Source organism: Meles meles, chromosome 15 (assembly GCF_922984935.1).
Source record: "Meles meles chromosome 15, mMelMel3.1 paternal haplotype, whole genome shotgun sequence".
Classification (NCBI taxonomy): domain Eukaryota; kingdom Metazoa; phylum Chordata; class Mammalia; order Carnivora; family Mustelidae; genus Meles; species Meles meles.
Window position 1 is genome coordinate 11300008 of NC_060080.1, and position 22819 is coordinate 11322826.

Below are 22819 nucleotides of genomic sequence, written 5' to 3' on the forward strand. Positions count from 1 at the left end.
AATTCCTCATATTATATTAAGATTTCTCAGCATAAGTGAATAATAATCTTGGTCTCATCTTCTCTATCTGAATTAGGTAGCTCCAAAAGCAATAAAATTGAGCTGTAATTTTCACTTCACTTAAAATGTGTCTGAATTTCTTTTACATTCCTCAAATATGAATGTCATGTTTATTTTAATCATTACCACAGCTGGAATGTTGGTCAAGAATATGTAACTTGGCAGTGAAAAGCAGAAAGCTTTTTCTCTGAAAGCAGGAACAAGACAAGAACGCTCACGCTTTCTCCACATCCTCCCCAACATTTGTTGTTTCCTTTCTTGAACCCTCTTACACTGTTGGTGGGAATGCAAGTTGGTGCAGCCACTTTGGAAAACAGTGTGGAGATGCCTCAAAAAATTAAAAATAGAGCTACCCTATGACCCTGCAATTGCACTACTGGGTATTTACCCCAAAGATACAGATGTAGTGAAAAGAAGGACCATATGTGCCCCAATGTTCACAGCAGCAATGGCCACAATCGCCGAACTGTGGAAAGAGCCAAGATACCCTTCAACGGACGAATGGATAAAAAAGATGTGGTCCATATATACAATGGAGTATTACTCAGCCATCAAAAAGGATGAATACCCAACATTTGTATCAACATGGATGGGAGATTATGCTGAGTGAAATAAGTCGAGCAGGGAGAGTCAATTATCATATGGTTCCACTTACTTGTGGAGAATAAGGAATAACATGGGGGACATTAGGAGAAGGAAAGGAAAAGTGAATTGGGGGAATTCGAGGGTGGCGATGAACCATGAGAGACTGTGGACTCTGAGAAACAAGCTGAAGGTTTTAGAGGGGAGGGAGGTGGAGGGATGGGTGAGCCTGGTGGTGGAGAGCACATATTGCGTGGAGAACTCAGTGTGATGCATAAACAATGAATCTTGGAACACTGAAAAAATAAAATGAAATTATTTAAAAAAAAAAAAAAGCCCACTCTTGCTAGTTTTATTCAACATAGCACTGAAAATCCTAACCAGAGCAATTAGGCAAGAAAATAAAAAGCACACAAACTGGAAAGGAAGAAGTAAAAGTGTCTCTTTACAAATGACATCGTGTTATATACAGAAAACCCTAAAGACTCCACCAGAAAGCTGTCAGAATAAACAAATTCAGTAAAGCTGCAGGATACAAAAATCAACACACAAAAACCACTTGCATTCCTATACACTAACAGTGAACTATTAGAAAGCAAAATTAAGAAAACAATCCCAGTTATACTAGCATCAAAAAGAATAAAATACTTAGGAATAAATGTAACCAAGGAGGTGAGAGCTCTGTATAAGAAAAGCCATACAGTATTGATCAAAGAAACTGAATACAAATAAATGGAAAGATATTCCATGTTCATGGATTGAAAAAATACTGTTAAAATGTCCATAGTGTCCAAAGTGATCTATAGGTCCAATGCTATCCTTACCAAAATTCAAATGTCATTTTCCACAGAAACATAAAAAATAATCCTAAAATTTGTGTGGTATCATATAAGATCCTAAGTCCCCAAGCAGCCAAAGCAATCTTGAGAAAGAAGAAAAGCTGGGATGCCAGGGTGACTCAGCTGGTTAAGCAGCTACCCTTGGCTCAGGTCCTGATCCCTGGGATGGAATCCCCCATCAAGCTCCCTGCTCAGCAGGGAGTCTGCTTCCCTCCTCAGCCTGCCTCTCCCCCTGCTTGTGCTCTCTGTCTCTGACAAATAAATAAGTAAAATCTTAAAAAAGAAAAAAAAAAAAAAGAAAGCTGTAGGCATCACACCTTCTGATTTCAAACTACTGTTACAAATCTATATTAATCAAAATAATACCGTACTGACATAAAAACAGACACGAAGATCAATGGAACAGAACAGAGAGCCCAGAAATAAGCCCATGCATAGACAGTCAACTAATTTATAATGAAGGAGCCAACAATATAATACACAGTGGGGAAAGGATACTCTTTCAATAAATGGTATTGGAAAAACTGGATAGCCACTGTACCCCTAATGTACATCATATAGTAAAATCTCCTCTAACTGGATGAGTCTTGAGCATAAGACCTAAAACCCTAAAACTCCTAAAGAAAACAGGGGATAAGTTCCTTGACTGGTCTTAGCAATGATTTCTTTGGATTCGACACCAAGAGCAAAGTCAAAAAAACCAAAGATAAACAAACAGGACTACATCAAGTTAAAAACATCTACACAGCAAAGGAAACCATTAATAAAATGAAATGACAACTTCAGCAATAGGAGAAAATATTTATAAACCAAATATCTGATATTACAAACCAAAATACACAAGGCACTCCAACAACTCTAGCAAAAACCCCAAATAACCTAATTTAAAAATGGAAGAAAACATCTGAATAGACATTTTTTCAAAAAGGACACATAAGTGGCCAACAAGTACATGAAAAGGTGTTCAACTAATCATCAGAGAAAGGCAAATCAAAACCACAACAAGATATCACTTCACACATGTTAGGATGGCTATCATCAAAAAGAAATGCTAGGAGAGGGATGCCTGGGTGGCTCAGTTGGTTAAGCCACTGCTTTCAGCTCAGGTCATGATCCCAGGGTCCTGGGATCGAGTCCCACATCGGGCTCCTTGCTCGGCGAGGAGCCTGCTTCTTTCATTGCCTCTGCCTGCCACTCTGCCTGCTTGTGAGTACTCTCTCTCTCATTGACAAATAAATGAATAAATAAAATCTTAAAAAAAAAGAAAGAAAGGCTGGGGAGAATGTGGACCACACACACACACAGTATCATTTGGCCTTCAACAAAGAAGGAAATCCTGTCATTTGTGACAACATGGATGAACGTGGAGGGCATTGTGCTCAGTGAAATACATCAAACACAGAAAGACAAACATTGCATGGCATCACTTATGTATAATCTTAAAAACAAACAAACAAAACCTCCTAGAAACAGACTAGTAGGAAAAAAAAAAAAAACCTCCTAGAAACAGACTAGTAGGAAACTAGTAGGGAACTAGTTGCCTACCAAAGACGGGGGAAGGGAGGAAATATAGAGAGGTTGGGTAAAAGGGTAGAAACTTCAGTTATAAGAAGAAGTTCTGAAAATCTACTGTATAACATGATGGTTACATTTGATAACACTGCATTCTGTAACTGAAACTTGCTGAGAGAGTAGGACTTAAACATCCTTACACACAGAAGAGAAAAGTAAATATGTGAGGTAATGAATGTGTGAATTCGACGGGGGACAATCCATTCATATTGTACACATACACCAAATCATCATGCTGTACAGTTTAAATCTCTTACAATTATACCTCAATAAAGGTGAGGCAAACAAAATGAGAAAGAAAATGACGACTATCACTTACTACCTGCTTCAGTCTACTCTATTCTGTGAGTAGCCACTGGTAGGCAGTCTCACTAAATAATGACTTGGTAAGTTGTTATCAACTTGGGTAGGCAACATGGGACAAAGTAAGCCGGTTGACAAAGACCACTTACACAATAGATGGTCTTCTTCCACCAGAAATTAATCTATGGCCCTTTTATTGACCGTATCATCAATTCTATTTACCTCCCTGTCTCAAGTCTCTTCTCAAAACTTATCAAAAGGTACTTTCCTCTTACCTCATTGACTCTCTTACGTGATAATGGGATACTAATACTACTGAAACTAATACTATGAACAGGATTTTAACTTCCACCTCTATTTCTCATTTATTAAACCACTGGCTCAAATGTCCATTTGATCTTTTGTTAATTAAAAACACTAATTAAAGCCTTCTACTACTGGCAGCAATATTTGGAGTGGAATTGTGCCTGCTCTCAAACACTGCAATAAAACTTTTAACTGTCCTTTCTGAAACAGTAATTCTTTTAAATGTTAAATATCAGATCTTCATACTGAGATCAGTTTAAATTGCCTAACTTTCTTCTACTGCATTTCATCTACTTAGAACAATTAAAAATGAGTGATTTCCTATTTCATTACACCTTTTAAATATACAAGCTATATTAAAATTAAAGTACTGAACTGTAGTGCATACACTGAAAGTGTTCTAAATTACTACGGACCCTTAAAGGTGAATTCATAAGCCCTGCCCTTCCAACATTCAACAATTATTTATTGAATAAACTCAATAATACAATATCCTGTGTCAGGCATCATTTTATACTCTGGGGAGCCAGCAACCAGCAAAACATAAACCTCTGCCCTCAAGAAGTTCAGCAGATATTCTTATAAAGATTTTATTTATTTATTTGACAGACAGAGATCACAAGTAGGCAGAGAGGCAGGCAGAGAGAGAGGAGGAAGCAGGCTCTCTGCCGAGTAGAGAGCTCGATGTGGGCTTGATCCCAGGACCCTGGGACCTTGACTGGAGCCGAAGGCAGAGGCTTTAACCCACTGAGCCATCGGGTGCCCCTCAGCAGATATTCTTGCCCACTGTGGTTTATAAGTCTGACTCCCCCCCCCCAAATCAATCAATCAATCATTCTCAAAACCATGGCTAACAAATCTGGGAGCAGCAGAGGCGGGGGGAACACTGCAAAAGTCCATAGGAAAGAGAAAGTCCTTGGGAAAAAAATTTTCCAAGCCAATATTCTTTATAGAAGAACATATATAGCTTTTATTAATACATTCTTTAAAAGATAATATTATATGCCAGACAACCAGCATCTGGTTATTTGGAAACATATGAAGGCCATCTACAAAAAGCCCACAACTAACATCATAGCCAAAGATGAAAACCTTTTCCTCTAAGACCAGGAACAAGACCAGGATGTCTACCTCGCCACTTATATCCAACACAGTACCGAAAGTCCTAGCCACAGCAATCAGATAAGAAATAAAAGGCATCTAAATTGGTAAGGAAGAAGTAAAAAATTTTTACTATTTGCACGACATGATATTATATATAGAAAATTCAAAAGACTCCACAAAAACTACCAGAACTGATCAATGAATTCAGTAAAGTCACAGGATACAAAATATACAGAAATCTGTTGCATTTCTATACACTAATAATGAAGTAGCAGAAAGAGAAGTTAAGAAAGCAATCCTGAGGCATCTGGGTGGCTCAGATGGTTAAGTTTCTGCCTTCGGGCTCAGGTCATGATCCTAGGGTCAATTCCCATGTTGGGTTCCCAGCTCATTGGGGAGTCTGCTTCTCCCTCTCCCTCTGCCTCTGCCTCTCCTTCTGCCTGTGCTCTCTCTCAAATGAATAAATAAAATCTTAAAAAAGAAAAAGAAAACAATCTAATTTACAACTGCACCAAAACAACAACAATAAAAAAACACCTAGGAATAAACTTAACCAAGGAGGTAAAAGACCTGTACCCTGAAAACTATAAAACACTGGTGAAAAAAATAGGCAATGACACAAACAGATGAAAAGATACCCCATGCTCATGGGTTGGGAAAACCAGTATTATTAAAATGTCCACACTACCCAACCCAAAGCAATCTACAGATTTAATGTAATCCCTATCAAAAAACTAATAGCATTTTTCACAGAACTAGAACAAATAATCCTACAATTTATATGGAACCACAAAAGACCCCAAATAATTAAAGTAACCTGAAAAAGGAAAAAACTGGATGTATCACAATCCCAGAGTTCAAGATATAACACAAAGCTATAGGAATCAAAATAGTATGGTACCGACACGCACACGCACACGCGTGTGCGCGCACGCACACACACACACACACACACAAAACCACATAGATCAATGGAGGAGAATACAGAGCCCAGAAACAAACCCAAGTACAGAAGTTCCTCAAAAAATTAAAAATAGAATTACCATGTGACCCAGTAATTCCACCACTGGGTATTTACCCAAAGAAAATGAAAATACTAATTCAAAGAGATATCCACCCCTATGTCTACTGCAGCATTATTTAAAATAGCCAAGCTAGGGACCCAACCCAAGTGTCCATCCATACATAAATGGATAAAGAAGATGCGGTATATTATAAACGTTGGAATATTGCTCAGCCACAAAAAGAATGAAATCTTGCCATTTGCAACAACATGGATGCATCTAGAGGATATAATGCTGAGTGAAATAAGTCAGAGAAAGGCAAAATACTCTATGATTTCACTTTATGAGATTTAAAAAATAAAACAAAGAAAAAAGAGACAAAAAGAAAAGACTTAAATACAGAGCAAACTGGTGGTTGCCAGAGGGGAGGTGGGGAGGCAGGAAATGTGTGAGACTGGTGAAGAGGATTACTGTGTCCACTGGTGATGAGCACAGAGCACAGAGTAATGGATAACACTGCTGAGTCATTACACTGTACACCTGAAATAACACAACACTGTTAACTATATTTGAATTAAAATAAAACAGGCATCATAATGCCAATAATGCAAGCTTCCTGTGAGATCATGTGAAAGTACATATAAGCTAGAAAGCTTTCACAATAATAGGAAATTATTAGATGCACCATATGAGGCCTTTCAGCTCTACAATTACAGCACAAAAAAAAAAAAAAAAAAAAATCTATCCCCCATTATTATTTCCAGGCTAGGAACCATCAGGTACAAATAAGGTAGCATGTAACATTCAGATATTAACTAAAGGCATTGATTTAAGAATACTATTTCATAACATCTTTTTAAGGATCCTGGTACAATGTGCCATTAAGACAGATCAAAATATAAGGAAATGAGTTGGTTGCGTCTCCTTTGTGCTCAATCACAGAGGGTACTCTGATTAAGGAGAAAGAGCCATGTTCCACACAAGAGAACTCTAGGGTCAAGGCAACGTACAACTGAAGTTCCCAAGTGAAAAGAAGGTTTTTTTTCTTTTTAAATGGTCTTTCTATACTGGTTGAACAGTTACATTTGCTTATTAATATCCCAAATCAACTAATAAACACAGTAACAATTACACAGGATATAATACAAAGGAGAAGCATGAATAGCAATTCCCAAATAATTCCTGTTCTAAACATACTAGAGCTACACTCGTCCAAGTGAAAGAAACACCAAATACAAACAGCGAGCGTCTGTGGGTCCCGCAGCCCAGCCAACCAGAGTCCCAGCGCTGCTCTCTGACCCTTCCAGAACTTGGCACGTGATACTGCCAGCCTGGAAATACCCCGGAGTTCCTCCCTCTGCATGAGGAACTCTTACTTCCCAATCAAGTATCCCCTCCCTCTTCCGCACCTCAGTGGTACTGCATATGATACGACAGAAGGGGTCAGAAAACCTGTGATATTGTGCTGTTTCACCGCTTCTCTAACTGTCTCCCCCACTACACGGAGGGATCTTTGAGGAAATACAATGCCTTTTATTCGCCTATTTACTCTCAGCTCTAACATTATGCCCAGGCTCAAAGGAAGTGTTTGCTGATTGAAAAAAAAAATGAATAAACACTGAAATGACATGTTATTGTTTTATTATAGTCAACAAAATAAAATTAAAACAAAACAAAAACACAGTGAGCCCCTTCAAATTTGTTAAAGATAGTAACTTAGGAGTAGATTCTACTCCTGAAACCAACATTGCACTGCATGTTAACTAACTAGAAGTTAAACTGAAAATACGGGGGAAAAAATATAGTAATTTAAATAGTATTAAGGAGAACGGGAAAGGATGCAGGGAGAAAAAGCAAAGTAACACTCTTGTGCACTAAAATGGTAACAGACCAACAGAGGCAACATAGTAAATTAGAAAGAACCAAGTACAAGGTAGAGGCCAAGTCACTTGATCTTCCATATGTTTCTTCATCTACAAAATGAAAACAAACCCCACGAACTGACAGAATAGTACAAACATACGGCACTCAACAAGAAAGTGACTTTCCAGACATAAACAGTAGTGGTACTGCTTGCTTCTACAGACAGCACACGCCAAACCGATCCAGAATACAGGATTTAGCTGAAGTCAAGAGCAGAGAAATAATTAGAACTCAAAATTTTAAATATATTAAATACAAACAGAGCAACAGAATGCTCATCCTATTTCTTGTGATTTCTGTATTTTCTTATGATTTCCTTTGCGTTAGTAAAAAAATTGAAGAAACAGAAAAATGAGGTTGTCCGGTTCTCCCCAAAACAGGAAGGGAATGATCTGATGCCTCCATATGGGCCAAGACTCTTGCAAGAGCCAGATACGGAGTGAACAGAACCATCCCGCAGAGGCCACTCCTGAGCGTCTCACTCACATCAGGATGAAACTGACAAACATCCTTCCCCCAGAGCCCCGCATCTCTTACTGAGGAAGAAACAATATAACAATGGTACCTGAAGCCCAGAATCAACAGGGCTTGTTTCTTCTGGGAGCTTCAATAATCTCAGATTTTTTTTTTAAATTAATAAAACACACTGAAAAGGATATGTTGTGGACAAGGATACAAAATTCACAAGTATTTGTAAAACAAAAAACTTCTGATAATGTAATGATTCCAGGAGATTTCTTTGGCTTACAGACCCAGATTTAAAAGGACTAGGTTCATTCTTTTTTTTTTTTTTTCTTATTGAGATAATGATATATAGTAAAACCCAGAAATTCCAGCAAACGGTTCCATGAATTTTTACTTATGTATATGCCCACATAGTGTGCAATTAAGAGCACATCCAGATGAAGTATATTCAAGGTCCATTCAATTGTCCTTTAAAGGTACTCTGGGTGAAAATATCTGAGAAGCACAGGTTAAGTTTATGAGTTACCTGTTCTTGTCCTGGGCGACTATAAAACTTGACACTTAACATCCTTAATAATCCCAATGTCTTTGGTACCTACAAAATAAATGCACATCAGACAAAGAAGAATTAATGGAATGTTTTCTTACTGTAAAAATTCCTTTATCATGAAATGTAAACTATAGCAAACCTAGTATTTTAAGAAATAGTTGAGAAAATAGGGGTGCCTGGATGGCTCAGTCGGTTAAGCCTCTGCCTTCAGTTCAGGTCATGATCCCAGGGTCCTGGGATCCTGAGCAGTCTGCTTCCCCCTCTCCCTCTACCCCCCGCCTCCGACAAATAAATAAATAAAATCTAAAAATAAAAAAAGAAATAGCTGAGAAAATCATCAGTACGTGTTCAAGATCTTGGTGAGACTCTATTTTTATTTGGGAAGAAAGAAATCCAAATGGTAAATCTGTCAACATACACCCATACTCAAATGTTTTGTTTTTTTAAACGCACACATAACAAGTCTACTACAATCTATGCAAATTAGAAGCCACTCAAGCTCTTCTCAAATGAGACTCCCCAGGTTATCATTTTTATCCCATTATCATTATGGAAAAGTCAAAATTTCTAGTAGAAATTTCATTCATTAAGGAATTGATTCTATGCTTGAAAAATACCCCCCCAAAAAATCAACACTTAGAAACCAGTATTTGAAATAATATAACACAAGACTAGTTATCTTTAGATTTAAGAGATATACTTATAAAAGCAAGAGGGGGAGAAGGCAATAATTTAAGAAACGGAAAACAAGTTTTGTTGGAGCTGCAGAGAATTTAGTACACTACTGAGGGAACATAAAACAGTACGGCTGCTGGGGAAAAGTTTGATTGTTCCTCAAAAACTTAAACATGAAATTACCATTTGACCCAGTCATTTCATCCTAAGTATATACCCAAAGGAATGAGAAACGGGTATTTAAACAAAAACACTCTACCAAACAAATGTTCACAGCAATACTATTAAGTGGAAACAACTCAAATGACCATTAAAGAAGGAATGAACAAAATGGAGTATATCCCCACAACGGAATACTGTGCAGTCATCGAAAGGAGATGAAGCACTGATGCATGTTCCAAGTTAGATGAACCTCCAAAAGATTACACTAAATGAAAGAAACCAGGAACAAAAGGTCACATATTTCATGATTCCATTTATAAGAAACAGAACAGGTAAATCCACAAAAAGAGACTAGTGGCTGCCGAGAGCTGGAGGGAAAAACAACAGAGATTTTATACCTTAATTATACCTTAATAGGTATAAGGTTTCCTTTTGGGGTGATGAAAATATCCTGGTGATGGTTGCACAACACTGTCAACGTACTCAATGCAAGTGAATTGTATCCTTTAAGATGGTTAAGTGTTGATTTTATTTTATATGAATTTTCCCTTAAGAGAAAAGGGCAAAAAAAGAGTACCGTTTTGTTGAGGTTAAAAATTTTCCTACCAGAACTTCGAAGTAGCTAATGCCATTAGTGATGGCCTAGCTCCGTATCTTCCAATATTTCCTCCAACAAAAAAGAGTAAGAAGAGAAAATATGAAGTGCCTGGCTGACTCAGTCAGTAGAGTGTGCAACTCTTGGTCCCAGGGTCATGAGTTCAAGCCCCATGTTGGGTGCAGAGATTACTTGGATGGATGAATGGATTGATGGATCAAAGGAAGGGAGGGAGGGGAAGAAAGACTTGTTGATCTACAAGAAAACCATGGCCTCAGGGGTGCCTGGGAGGCTCAGTCAGTTGGATATCTGCCTTCGGCTCAGGTTGTAATTCCAGGGTCCTAGGATCAAGCCCCAAATCAGGGAGCCCGCTTCTCCCTCTCTATCTCTCCAATTACTCATGTGCTCTCTTTCTCAAATAAATGGGGGGGAGGGGAATAAAACTTAAAAAAAAGTACCCTCAACTTAACTTGAAGACTGAAGATAACCCAAACTTCAAAATAATTTTAAGTCAAAAAACAAAAATCACCAAGTCCCAGATGTCATCTCTACTGCTCCTACCAACTCCCATGTCCCCATGACACCTACCACAAGGCCTGGAGGTGAGCAAAAGCAGACTGTAAAAATACTGCAGGGCCTGGGAAGGACAGACAAGGGAAAGTAGCCAAGGGATATAACATCTTTCTAAAAACATTGTCAAACTTATCATCTAAGAAAGCTCACCAGAAATAGAAAAGGATACGAATTTATACACTGAAAGAGCCAGCAGGGGTACCTGAGAAAATCAGCCCCCCTCCCAAAAAAAATCAACTCCAAGAAATATCCCAGGAAAGCTATTAAATTTCACACAGAGAAAACGAAAATCCTCAAGGCAATCTAAGCAAAATGGTCAAATAACATTTGTATGTTATTTCTATGTTTCCCTTTGTAGGGAAAATAATTTAATGTAAGTGAGAATTTTCAAATTCCACAAACAAAGTAAAGCAATAATAGAGTAGTGGCTATTTTTAAGTTCAATGAAAGAAATGGTAAGCTAAGGATTTTATATCCAGACATGTTTTCCTTCAAATATTCAGGCTATTAGAAAACAATTTTGAACATCCAAGAACTTAAGGAACCCTTTACCTATGAGACCTTCTTAGAACGTCTACTAAAAGAGAAGCACCTGACTGGCTCAGCCAATAGAGCATGCAGCTCCTGATCTCGGGGTAGTGAGTTCAACCCCCAGGTTGGGTGCAGAGATTATTTAAAAATAAAATCTTAAAAAACAAACCACATCTACTAGAAAATAGTTTCATCCAACCAAGAGATGACTGGGAACATTGCAACAAAAGAAGTAACGGCATTCTGAAAAAGACATGGACATCGAAGACTAAAGAAAGGTGAGGATGAGGGTAGAAACGAATGTGCAAAAATTACAAGTTTTGTCAACGTAGCAATAACACAATTTAAAAAAGCAAGAGAACAGAAAGGGAAAAAGGAAAATAAACTGATTTTTGTAAAAGGAATTAGCAAGGATTAAAGCATACCAACAGGAGTCTCTAGGTGGCTGAGCTGGTTAAGCATCTGCCTTTGGCTCAGCTCATGATCCCAGGGTCCTGGGACGGAGTCCCGCATTGGGCTCCCTGCTCAGCAGAGAGTCTTGCTTCTCTCTCTCCCTAAGTCATGTTTTCTCGAGCTCTCTCTCAAATATATAAATAAAAATCTTTTTTAAAAGGAAGGAAGGAGAGGAGGGAGGGAAGGAGAGGGAGAGGAAAGGAGAGGAAGGGAGAGAATGAGGGAGAGAAGGAGGGAGAGAGAAAGAGAAAGACAAAAGAAGGAGGCCAATAAAACTGATAAACGTAAAATACTGGAGGGCACTGATAACATCACCAAGATAGTTTCTGTGAAATGATGGAGGTAAATTCCCACATAAGTGAATTCAAATTCAAGAGAAAAAAGAAAGAGGAAGTATAAACAAATACAGGCAGCTCTTGAACATGTTGAAGAAAGGGAAATAAATGGGGGTGGTAACAGGATTTAGCGGGGTCTAAATCCCCCAAAACCAAATGAAACAAATGGTTTTTATGATGGAAAAATAAAAGCATGTTGTATGCTAATAAATCCAATCGACAGCAAAATTCATGATGCAGGAAAAATATCAATAAGCAAGAGTGTGAGATCTGGAGGACAAACAGATGGGTTGGCCTTAGTTGGTACAAGGACAGTTTGTCTGTAAAAATGAGAGAAAAGGTACCGTGTACAGACAGAGATGCAGGAAGAGGGTGGGAGCCTGTGAAAATATTTCTATTTTCTGAGGGAAATGGGATTTCTCAGGGAAACAGAATTCCAAAAGGCCTGTATTCTTTCCACAAAAACATCCTTCACCCAAAAAGCAGCAACGGCAGTAACATAAAAATCAGTTCTGTTCATTTTTATATATTTTCTAAAATTCTGGTCTTAAAAATACAAACAGATAATAATAATGAACACTATAGATCATTTTATGGCTTAACAAGGGCCTTCACATATATTAGCCTGTTTGTGTCAAAAGCCTTACTACACACGTGTAAGTGATGAACTAGAATTCCAATCCCAGACTTCTGACTCCCAAGTCTGGGTTCTCTCCTCTCTCCCAGTTACTGAAGCAGAGCAGGCAACTATTACAATGTACTGGCCCTATTTGTGGGTATGGCTACATCCTCCGGTACAGTAAAACCCCTTGAGGGATGCTACCTATTACCAGGGCAGTGATTCAATGTTGAACAAATGAATAAATAAAACTATCTCACATTAATTTGGAAACTTTAGTCAGTGCACATATTGAATCTTACAAAGTCCCTTTTTACAACCTAGCAGCCTTGTGAGAGACTAGAATGTCTATGTCAGCAGCATTTTTTTCATCAATATCCACCCAACACAATAGCAACCTTAAACAAATGAGTTTGATGAGGGCAGTATCTGCCACTGGACAAAAGGAACTAATCCTATAATTCAAATTACTTCAAGGCAGGGGCAGGCTATGCAGAATGACTGTAAGTTTAGCGGCAGGACACATTTAATAGCCACTAACGTAATTAAAATACACTTGCGGCATTTGAAGAAATTAATCATACAGCTGAGCATTCAGTTTGCAATTTAATGCTTTTCCCCACTTATTCTGTCACCGCACAGGCAATTTTCTTCTAAGAGACTGCAATCCCGGAGCTTCAGCTGAAGAGGGAAAGACCATAGCAAAGCAGATTCTAATACTTCAGTAAGAAGCACAGTGAAAACACAAGAGAATCAAGCCAAGGTGAAGGAAGGTTTTCCGGTATGCGACCATACTCCGGGACTCTTCCTTTCCGAGGTCATTCTGTCACAAAAACGCCCCATTATCCTGTACTGAAACAGACTTTCACCATTTGCCTACTTCAGCTCTCCTTGTATTCTCCACACTTACCTACTTTTTTCTTTCTTTTTTTCCCCTCAACCTTTAATTTTGACAAATTTTATAGCTATGGAGAGGCTGAAGCAAATGCACAACAAAACACCAGTTTTGCCTTCCGCTTGGGCTCACCAGTTATGAATGCGTTGCCACACTTGCTTTATCTCTGTGTGCGTACACACATCTTTTAAATTATGGGTCTGACTGGGGTGCCTGGCTGGCTCAGTCACAGAGCGTGCAACTCTTCATTTTGGGGTTATGCATTCGATCCCTGTGTGTTGGGTGTAGAGATTACTTAAATAAAACTTAAAAATTACATTTTTGACTAAACCATTTAAAAAAAAGTTGCAGATATCACACTTTGATTCAAGAGCCAAAACGGTTTCAAACTCCAAGATCTGCCCTGGTGGATATCACAGAAAAAACTACAAGCTGGGTATGGGTTAAAGCAGAGAGAGAAACAGGACTAACCCTGCAAAAGCGAAATAGTATATTTAATATGTATAAACAACTCCTACCTCTTTATGAATTATGGGATAATCATCAGAGATAAATCTGACAGGACCACTGATCTGTATATAATTTCACATGGGGAGTGGGGAAAGGTACTCAACAGCAACTAGAAGATCTGTTCCATCTGTGTTCCCCTATTTTTAGTTCTGGGGTCTTAGGCTCCTTTTCTGTGAAGTGTGGCTACTAACACTCAATCTGGACTCCTCCCTGCACCCTGCAGGAGAAGAGGCAGGATCTAGAATGGTAGAGTGGTAAAGCATTGAAGGAAAAGCACAAAGCACAGTCCTCGATTATAAATTCATGCAGAAATACAAACTGTTATAAGATCTAGTGGTATAGAAACCAGTAAGGTGAGCGAATTAAAAAAAAAAAAAAAAAACTACTTTGTTGCGTTACATTTATAATCACGTACTTCAAAATATGTCAAAAGCTAAAGAAAAAAAAATGAATGAAGCTTTCAATCATTGCTTAAGATTTCTTTTTAAAAGTACTTCTTCAGGGGTGCTTGGGTGGCTCAGTTAGTTAAGCGACTGCCTTCGGCTCAGGTCATGATCCTGGAGTCCCGGGATCAAGTCCCGCATCGAGTGCCGCATCAGGCTCCCTGCTCAGCCGAGTCTGCTTCTCCTGCTGACCCCTCTCCTCTCATGCTCTCTCTCTCTCTCTCAAATAAATAAATAAAATCTTTAAAAAGTACTTCTTCGGGGGTGCCTGGGTGGCTCAGTGGGTTAAAGCCTCTGCCTTCGGCTCAGGTCATGATCCCAGGGTCCTGAGATCGAGCCCCGCATCAGGCTCTCTGCTCAGCAGGGAGCCTGCTTCCTCCTCTCTCTCTCTCTCTGCCTACCTCTCTGCCTACTTGTGATGTCTGTCAAATAAATAAATAAAATCTTTAAAAAAAAAAAAAGTACTTCTTCATTATTTCCTTTTTTATAGCAAACTTTTAAACATTTGTGCTTTTAGAGGATTAATTTAAAATCAGTGCATTTTAAACAAAAATAATAGGACAAGTACATTCAATGCAGGAAAAAACAACATGACACATTCGCTTATGTCATGTTTTCCTTAAGTTCTTGGTTTCTTCCCTCATTTGAGAAGTATCTGAGTGTCCACTACACGTAAGGCAATGTGCTAAGCACAGGATGCCTAATCGTGATTGAGTGCTTGACTTCCAGCAGTTTGCATAGGGAAACAGTATTTTATCTTGCCTTTCTGGACACACAGAAGTACTACTTCCCAGGGCCCTTGAAGGTAGAAAGGACCACGTGAATAGTTAGAACACATGAACTGTAAGCACAGGTAATGTTAGTTCTAGTTTGAAAAGCTCCACCTTTAAACCCTCTCTTTCCCCTCCTATAAACTGAAATACTTGAACCTCAAGAGGTCGCCAGCCTACGTGGATTCTCTAGTCATCACTTGGAACAAACTGTCCAGGGGAGTCATGGCACCAAGGGCAGACTTTGCCACAAATAAGGAATGAATGGTTATATGGTAACCCACAGAAATGCCAGGAGTTTTCATCTGTTCATGGGACGGTTTGATTATCACAGCAGAACCTAGCCTGTACTGACTATTACAGCATACCAGAGTGCTCTGCTACAGAACAAAGGGATGAAAGGCTGGGTGTCACCCAGATGAACGCAGACTGAAGTATTAAGCAAGTGCGCCATGGCGGTAAAGAACCCGGACAGGGGAACTTGTGCCGGAGTTTGTACTCTGACTCTGCCACTTACTAGCTCAGTGACCCAGGGAAGTTACTAAACTACACTCTACTTCCCTCATCAATAGACAGGCTAGTAACAATACCTACCCCAAGAAGTCATGAGAGTTAAGGGAGCTAATACACACTGCAGGAGTCAAGACAGTTGTCAGCCCATAAAAAATGCTAAATAAACATTAATGTCTAAATAAGCCAATGCAAGTAACAGCATTCTTGTTAGGTTCTTTTTCTAATATCTGCCAATGCTATTAATAAAAATGAGAACAAGTGAAACCAAAAACACTTTAAATAACTCTGATACTAGAAAGTAGTACTAAAATTTCACGTGAAGTTACTTTCCTCACTTAAGACAAAGTACTTCGTCCTGTTTCTGCCTGAGGCCTAGTCGCAGAGTGAAACACCCAATACTTACTGCAGTGACCCTGTCTCCACCATTGGTAACCTGCTTATAATACGGCGATCCCGAAAGAACTCTCCAGGCAGACAGGCCATAGCTAGAAGCTTTGGATATGCCCACTTCAGCAGTTTCGCATCCACCAACCAACAGAAGTCTAAAAAAAAAAAATAAAATAAATAAGAAGAACTGATAAATTGTGGTCTGAATAAGGGGACATCAAAACAAGGAGAGCGGAAATATTCACCTTCCCAAAGAAAACTAGAGCAAAAGTACTATATCCTAAAATTACTATATACTATATATATAGAAGTTCAATATTTTAGAAGAAAAAAAAAAAAAGCAAATGGTTTTTCAATTAGAATTTTCACCTTCGCTTATACAGAGGAAGGCTTAAGCATTCAAGTACCTGAAATCCAGACGGGAATTTTACAAAGAGTAAAAATGTTTTGAGGTTAAACACTGAACACTGAAAAAACTGTATCGACACCAGTGAACTTTAACACACAGACCTGTCACCACACCCAGGTATGTATGTTATTTGTTACAGCAGCAGGTTGTATACAGTTACAGGTGTTAGCGAAGGCAGCTGGGAGTGCCTGGCATGGGAGCAACTCTGTGTCTAACTATACTGAAACAAGGCTATTTAACAGTTCAGATATACATTATGATCTATTTACTGTTTATTCTACTTCCTTAGCAGTTAGAGAGGAGGTACCAACAGGGCAAACAGTCTGACATACTAAAAGTTCAAAGGCTCTGTGACACTACACAAACTGATTAATAATAATAAAACAATAATAATGAAACCCATGATTTTTTTTAACTGAGGTGCAGATGATATATAACATTATATTAGTTCAGGTGTACGACACCCTGATTCAAAATTTGTATATATTGTGAAATGATCCCCACCATAAGTCTAGTTAATATCCACCCCATATACAGTTTAAAAACGTTTTTTTTCCTTGTGATGAAAGCTTTTAAGATCCACTCTCTTAGAATGCAACACAGTACTTTTAACCAGTCACCAAAAACAGTCACGATTTTTAAAGTCATGTTAACTAAATCTGGCAGGGAACTATGTTACAGATATTATAATCATCCGCCTAAGAAAAGGAAAAGTTGGGAAGTAAAGTTCTAATCTAATAAAGGAAACACTACAGTTACCAGTGGATTATTTTTGTTCCCAATGACAATGAGGCGATACAGTAAGGGAAGAGACAGGACACAGGTTTCACTGGTCTTGTGCATCTGATGCTCCCCCAACATGAACTACAACTGTTCCAAATGACAGAAAACAACTATCAAGCTCCTTTTAAAGCAAAACACACATAGTACTGTTATCACCATGCTCCAGTTTTATAAGAGGATGCACTCCATCACACAAGTCAGTCTTTCCCTTTTTCTAGACCATGCTCATAGTAAAACCAAACCTTAAAAAAACGTCACGTTCTGTATAGAAGTTGGAAGGTGAAAGAAAACAACACTCCTTCCGGCTCTTCAGTGTTGGCATATCAAAAGGATTTACTCAGAAGTAATCCAGAACAGGTGGGTGGGGGGTGGCTCTCTATCTCATAGATATCTGTGAAACAAGATTGGCCACGAAATGTTTGCTGAAACTGAATGACTGGCACAAAGGAGTCAATATACAATTGTCTGTAAGAACAGACTTCAAATATTCTACAAAGAAATTTTTTTAAGTCAATTTGTTTATACAATAACAACAACAACCCTGGACACATGGTTGGGGCTCAGTTGGTGGTGCAGGCTTGGGACTCTTGATCTCAGAGTCATGAGTTCAAGCCACTGGGCATAGAGATTACTTAAAACACACACACACACACACACACACACACACACACACAAAACAGTCCTCTGAATACATAAAAACGCAACAGGTAATTTTGACTATCTATATTTCTGAATTTAATCTCAATGTTTTTTCAAACAGGAAATATGTGATTCATAAAACATATCTTTAAAAATTAGTAACCTATAATTATAATAAAAATAAAAACACTGTTTGAGAATTCAACAAATCCCCAAAAGGCCAGGATAAAGCAGATCCTGAAAACTAATTTTCCTCGGCTCAAAGTACAATGTATATATTTATATTGAGAATATAATTCTTTTCTCAAGGGACTGGACATCATGATTGAACCTGCACTACGATGTCAGGGAGGGGACCTATCTAATTTTCAGATTTAAAAAGGAGCCGTAGCTTCTGGCCTTTGCGTTGGCAGAAGCAAGGGTGCAGCTGTCTCCAGTCATCCAGAGTCCGGACGCAGCCCCCACCCTGCCACCCGAGTTTGAGCCCAATGAGATCAAAGATAGACCTGAGGTGCACCCGGTAGCAAAGTCAGCACCACGCCCTGGCCCCCCAAATTGGCCCCAGGGTTTATCTCCAACAAAGTTTGGTGATGACAGTACCAAGGCCACTGTTGGTTAGAGGGTCTGAGGATGACAGGGAAACGGACCGTTCAGAACAGACAGGCCCAGACTGAAATGGTACCTTCTGCCTCTGCCCTGATTATCGAAGCCCTCGAGGAACTACCAAGAGAAATAAAGAAGTAGGAAAACGTTAGCAGGGTGGAAGTGCCACTTTTGGGGTTTTTTTTAAGATTTTATTTATTTATTTGACAGAGATCACAAGTAGGCAGAGAGGCAGGCAGAGAGAGAAAGGAGGAAGCAGGCTCCTTACTGAGCAGAGAGCCCGATGCAGGGCTCGATCCTCAGACCCTGAGATCATGACCTGAGTCAAAGGCAAAAGCTTTAACCCACTGAGCCACCCAGGCGCCCCGTGGAAGTGTCATTTTGATGAGAATGTCAACCCTGCCCGACTGATGCAGTACCATTCCTTAGCCAGAGAACTCTCTGGAACCATTAGAGAGATTCTAGAAACTGCCCAATCTGTGGGCTGCAATGTTAATGGTCACCATCCTCGTGACATCACAGAGAACATCAAGAGCGACCACTTCATGACATCACAGATGACATCAGCAGTGAAGCAGTGAACGTCCCACTAGTTAAGAACTACAAAAGAAAATGTGTCAATAAAGGATTATTTGATAACCAAAATATATATATATGATATGTGACAAATATCATATATATATTTATTATATATGTTCATACATATATACATATGTATAGAACTAAGTTGTCTGACTACTGAAGGAGATACAAAGCTAGCTAAAATTTCAGGTTTTTTATCTCTTGGTCTTAACGCTAGAAGACACTTCCTCTCTCTGATTTCTGATAAACACCATAGCCATGCACACATCAAACTGGCTACATGACAAACTCCATTAAGAACAAAAGAGATTCAATATCTGCTTCCAAACAACCTTTTCTCCATTAATGCCCAATGAAGGAGTTAAGTGGAAAAAGCAGCAGAACGATGGCACTAGTCATGTACTGTCCTCACTAGAGGGTAAAATGATGTCATTTGAATGAAAACAGTCAATCAAAAAGAGGGGAGAGAAGTCCAAGAACCAGCACAGCACACAGAACAAACGGTTCCTGAGTGACCAAATTTAAAACTCCGACTTTCTCCTTAAGTAGCGCAGGGAAAGGTGCTATAGCAAATCCACTTCCCCCACCTGTCCCCACGCTTGCTAGGTTTCAGCAGTAAGTATCAGAAGATGAGGCTGGGATAAGGGGAAAGCTTATGGCCACGGGGATGGGGAGAAATGGGGGAAGAGGGTGATTCACTGATAAAGACAGCACTAGATAATGTTAAACTGATAATCTGGTAAAGCAAAGTATTAGAAAAAAAATTTCAAGATAGTGAAAGACAAAGCCATGAATAAAGAGAGAAAATTACCATGCTCTTCGACAAACTCTCAAAACCTTAAAGATGTCAATTCTCCTTAACCTATAAATTGAATGCAATTTCAAATAAAATCCCAACAGAATCTTTCATGGAACTGAAACTGATGAGACAGAACTAAACAAGTCTAAAATTTACAAGGGCGTGTACAGGTCTAAGAAAAGCCCACTCCATTCACACCCATAATCTTTCCCTTTATGACCTGTGCTTTGTGCATCTTGGCCTGCAAATACTTTCCTACCTAGTGTCATTAAGACATTCTCCGTCCAATTTTATCATATTGAAATCTAAAACTTCTATCCATACAAAGATAAATCACACACCAGGAAAGTACATAAGAGTAACAGTATTAGCAAGCAATTTACATACCACAATCAGTCCAAAAGAAAAACAGACAAAGAGTAAATCAAGTCACGAAAGGTGAAATCCAAAAGTCAATAATGTGGATTAAAACAGCAGAGATTTAGGATTTAGGGGAATCTGGCTGGCTCGGTTGGTAAAGCATGTGACTCTTGATCTTGGTGTTGTGAGTTTGAGCCCCATGCTGGGCATGTAGTTTATGTTCACCAAAAAAAAAGAAAAAAAAAATCAGTAAAGCAATACAGAGTATGTTTAAGGACACAGTATCTCTTATAAAGTACTGATGAAATTGTAAACTGGAGCAATCATTTTGGAGAATGATATGACAATACCAAACAAACACTACACCTAACAATCCCACAAACTGTTCTAAGGAAACGCTAGAGAAACTCCTATACAGGTATATTTATCTCAGAATATTTCATGGAGCACTATTTAAATAAAGGAAAATCAGAAGTATTTTAAATGTTTACAAGGCATGGATAAATTCAGTAAGTTGTTCAGGGAAACATGCAATATAACTATAGAAGACAGACGGATGGATAGATAGATAGATAGAGAAGGCTACACAACAAAATCATGAGTAGTGATCTCTAGAAAGGGATAGTGAGACAAAGCAATTAAAGTAGGAAGTTTTGTTAGTATTGCCTTTTATTCACATATGTGTATGTACACATACCCACACACCTTAAGTAAAAAAGAAAATCTTAAATTTGTTAATTTTCAGTAGGTACTTAGGTGTTCATCATATCACTCTCTCTCTTTAGCCTAAGAAGAACATCAAGATAGAGTATCCCCAATTATGTACATAAATTTTTCCAGTTAATGAAGTCCAGGAGAGAAAATTCAGTAAATTGGCTCTAACACAGAACACCAAGCCACAAGTCTAGCCAAATACTGAAAATAAAATTAGCATATCATTTACTCTGTGACATTTTGAGGTTGTTTATATATTAATGGCTACAGCTTAAGCATTCTGTGATTTACTCCTGAAGGGACTGTTAGATTTTCACAGAAAGTAAGTGCTCAAAAAGACAATACTGTAGAAAATAACTTTTTTTTACTTTATTTTTTCAGTGTTCCAAGATTCATTGTTTATGCACCACACCCAGTGCTCCATGCAATATATGCCCTCCTTAGTACCCACCACCGGGCTTGTATCATTAATGTTCTGTTGCAGTAATTTCCTCCATCCAGAATGCTTACATGCAGTGGTAACCATTACCTCCTTAAATATACAAAATAAATATACTGGGCTCTTAGGTGCTTACTTTAAGAATCACATCTTGAAGTAACTGTTTTAAAATTTTTCTATAAAAACATAAACCGGAATGCCTGGGTGGCTCAGTGGGCTAGAGCCTCTGCCTTAGGCTCAGGTCATGATCTCAGGGTCCTAGGATCGAGCCCCACATCGGGCTCTCTGCTCAGCAGGGAGCCTGCTTCCTCCTCTCTCTCTACCTGTCTCTCTGCCTACTTGTGATCTCTGTCAAATAAATAAATAAAATCTTAAAAAAAAAAAAACCAAAATAGATTTTCCAGAGTACAAATTAAGTTCTCTAGACTAAAGCACATGATGTGTGTGAATTAAAACTATACTTATTGAAAAAGAGGGGGGCGCCTGGGTGGCTCAGTGGGTTAAAGCCTCTGCCTTCGGCTCAGGTCATGATCCCAGGGTCCAGGGATCGAGCCCCACATCAGGCTCTCTGCTCCGCGGGGAGCCTGCTTGCTCCTCTCTCTGCCTGCCTGTCTGCCTAGATGTGATTTCTCTCCGTCAAATAAATAAAATATTAAAAAAAAAAAGAAAGAAAGAAAAAGAGGGAAGGAAGGAGGCAGACAGAGAGAGAGAGAGATTAACTTGCCCAATAATCTTTGACCTCAAAATTTTGTGGAAAATAGGAAAATCTTGGGTCTTAGATTCTAATACTTCGGCAACAAAGGTAATCTTAAGACATTAGGACGCCTGGGTGGCTCAGTGGGTTAAAGCCTCTGTCTTTGGCTCAGGTCATGATCCCAGAGTCCTGGGATCGAGCCCTGCATCAGGCTCTCTGCTCAGCAGGGAGCCTGCCTCCCTCTCTCTCTCTGCCTGCTTCTCTGCCTGCTTGTGATCTGTCTGTCAAATAAATAAATAAAATCTTAAAAAAAAAAAAAAGACATACTCTCCATCCCACCAATATTTGCCACATGCAAATTGGGTGCTAAGCAATGAGGACTATGCTAATAAGCAACTGAATAAACCGTTTATAATTCTTCTTGGCTTCCATTTGTGGTGTCTCATTTAGCTTTCCCAGTTGGTCAGGATCATCACAGTGTGGTGCTTAGCGCGTGCTTCCTGTCCCTACCTTCCGTTCCTCCGATGGCCTTGGAGATATACTGACACACAGGAATGCAAACGAGCACAGTCACTCCAGGGGATAGGACAAGTCAACACAAGCCACTATTGCATAGGACCCCATCAAT

The 22819-nt window shown here is 38.9% G+C and overlaps 1 protein-coding gene across 1 annotated transcript in view; it reads right to left on the reverse strand.

The window, feature by feature from the left end:
• The window catches only part of NBAS (NBAS subunit of NRZ tethering complex), a 339756-nt gene that overhangs the window by 268711 nt on the left and 48226 nt on the right, over positions 1 to 22819 (reverse strand). The window contains exons 10-11 of the mRNA XM_045979111.1: positions 16186 to 16324; positions 8685 to 8753 (exon numbers count right to left, since the gene is read on the reverse strand). Of these exons, the coding sequence (XP_045835067.1) occupies positions 8685 to 8753; positions 16186 to 16324 (208 nt within the window). The remainder of the gene's footprint in view (positions 1 to 8684; positions 8754 to 16185; positions 16325 to 22819) is intronic.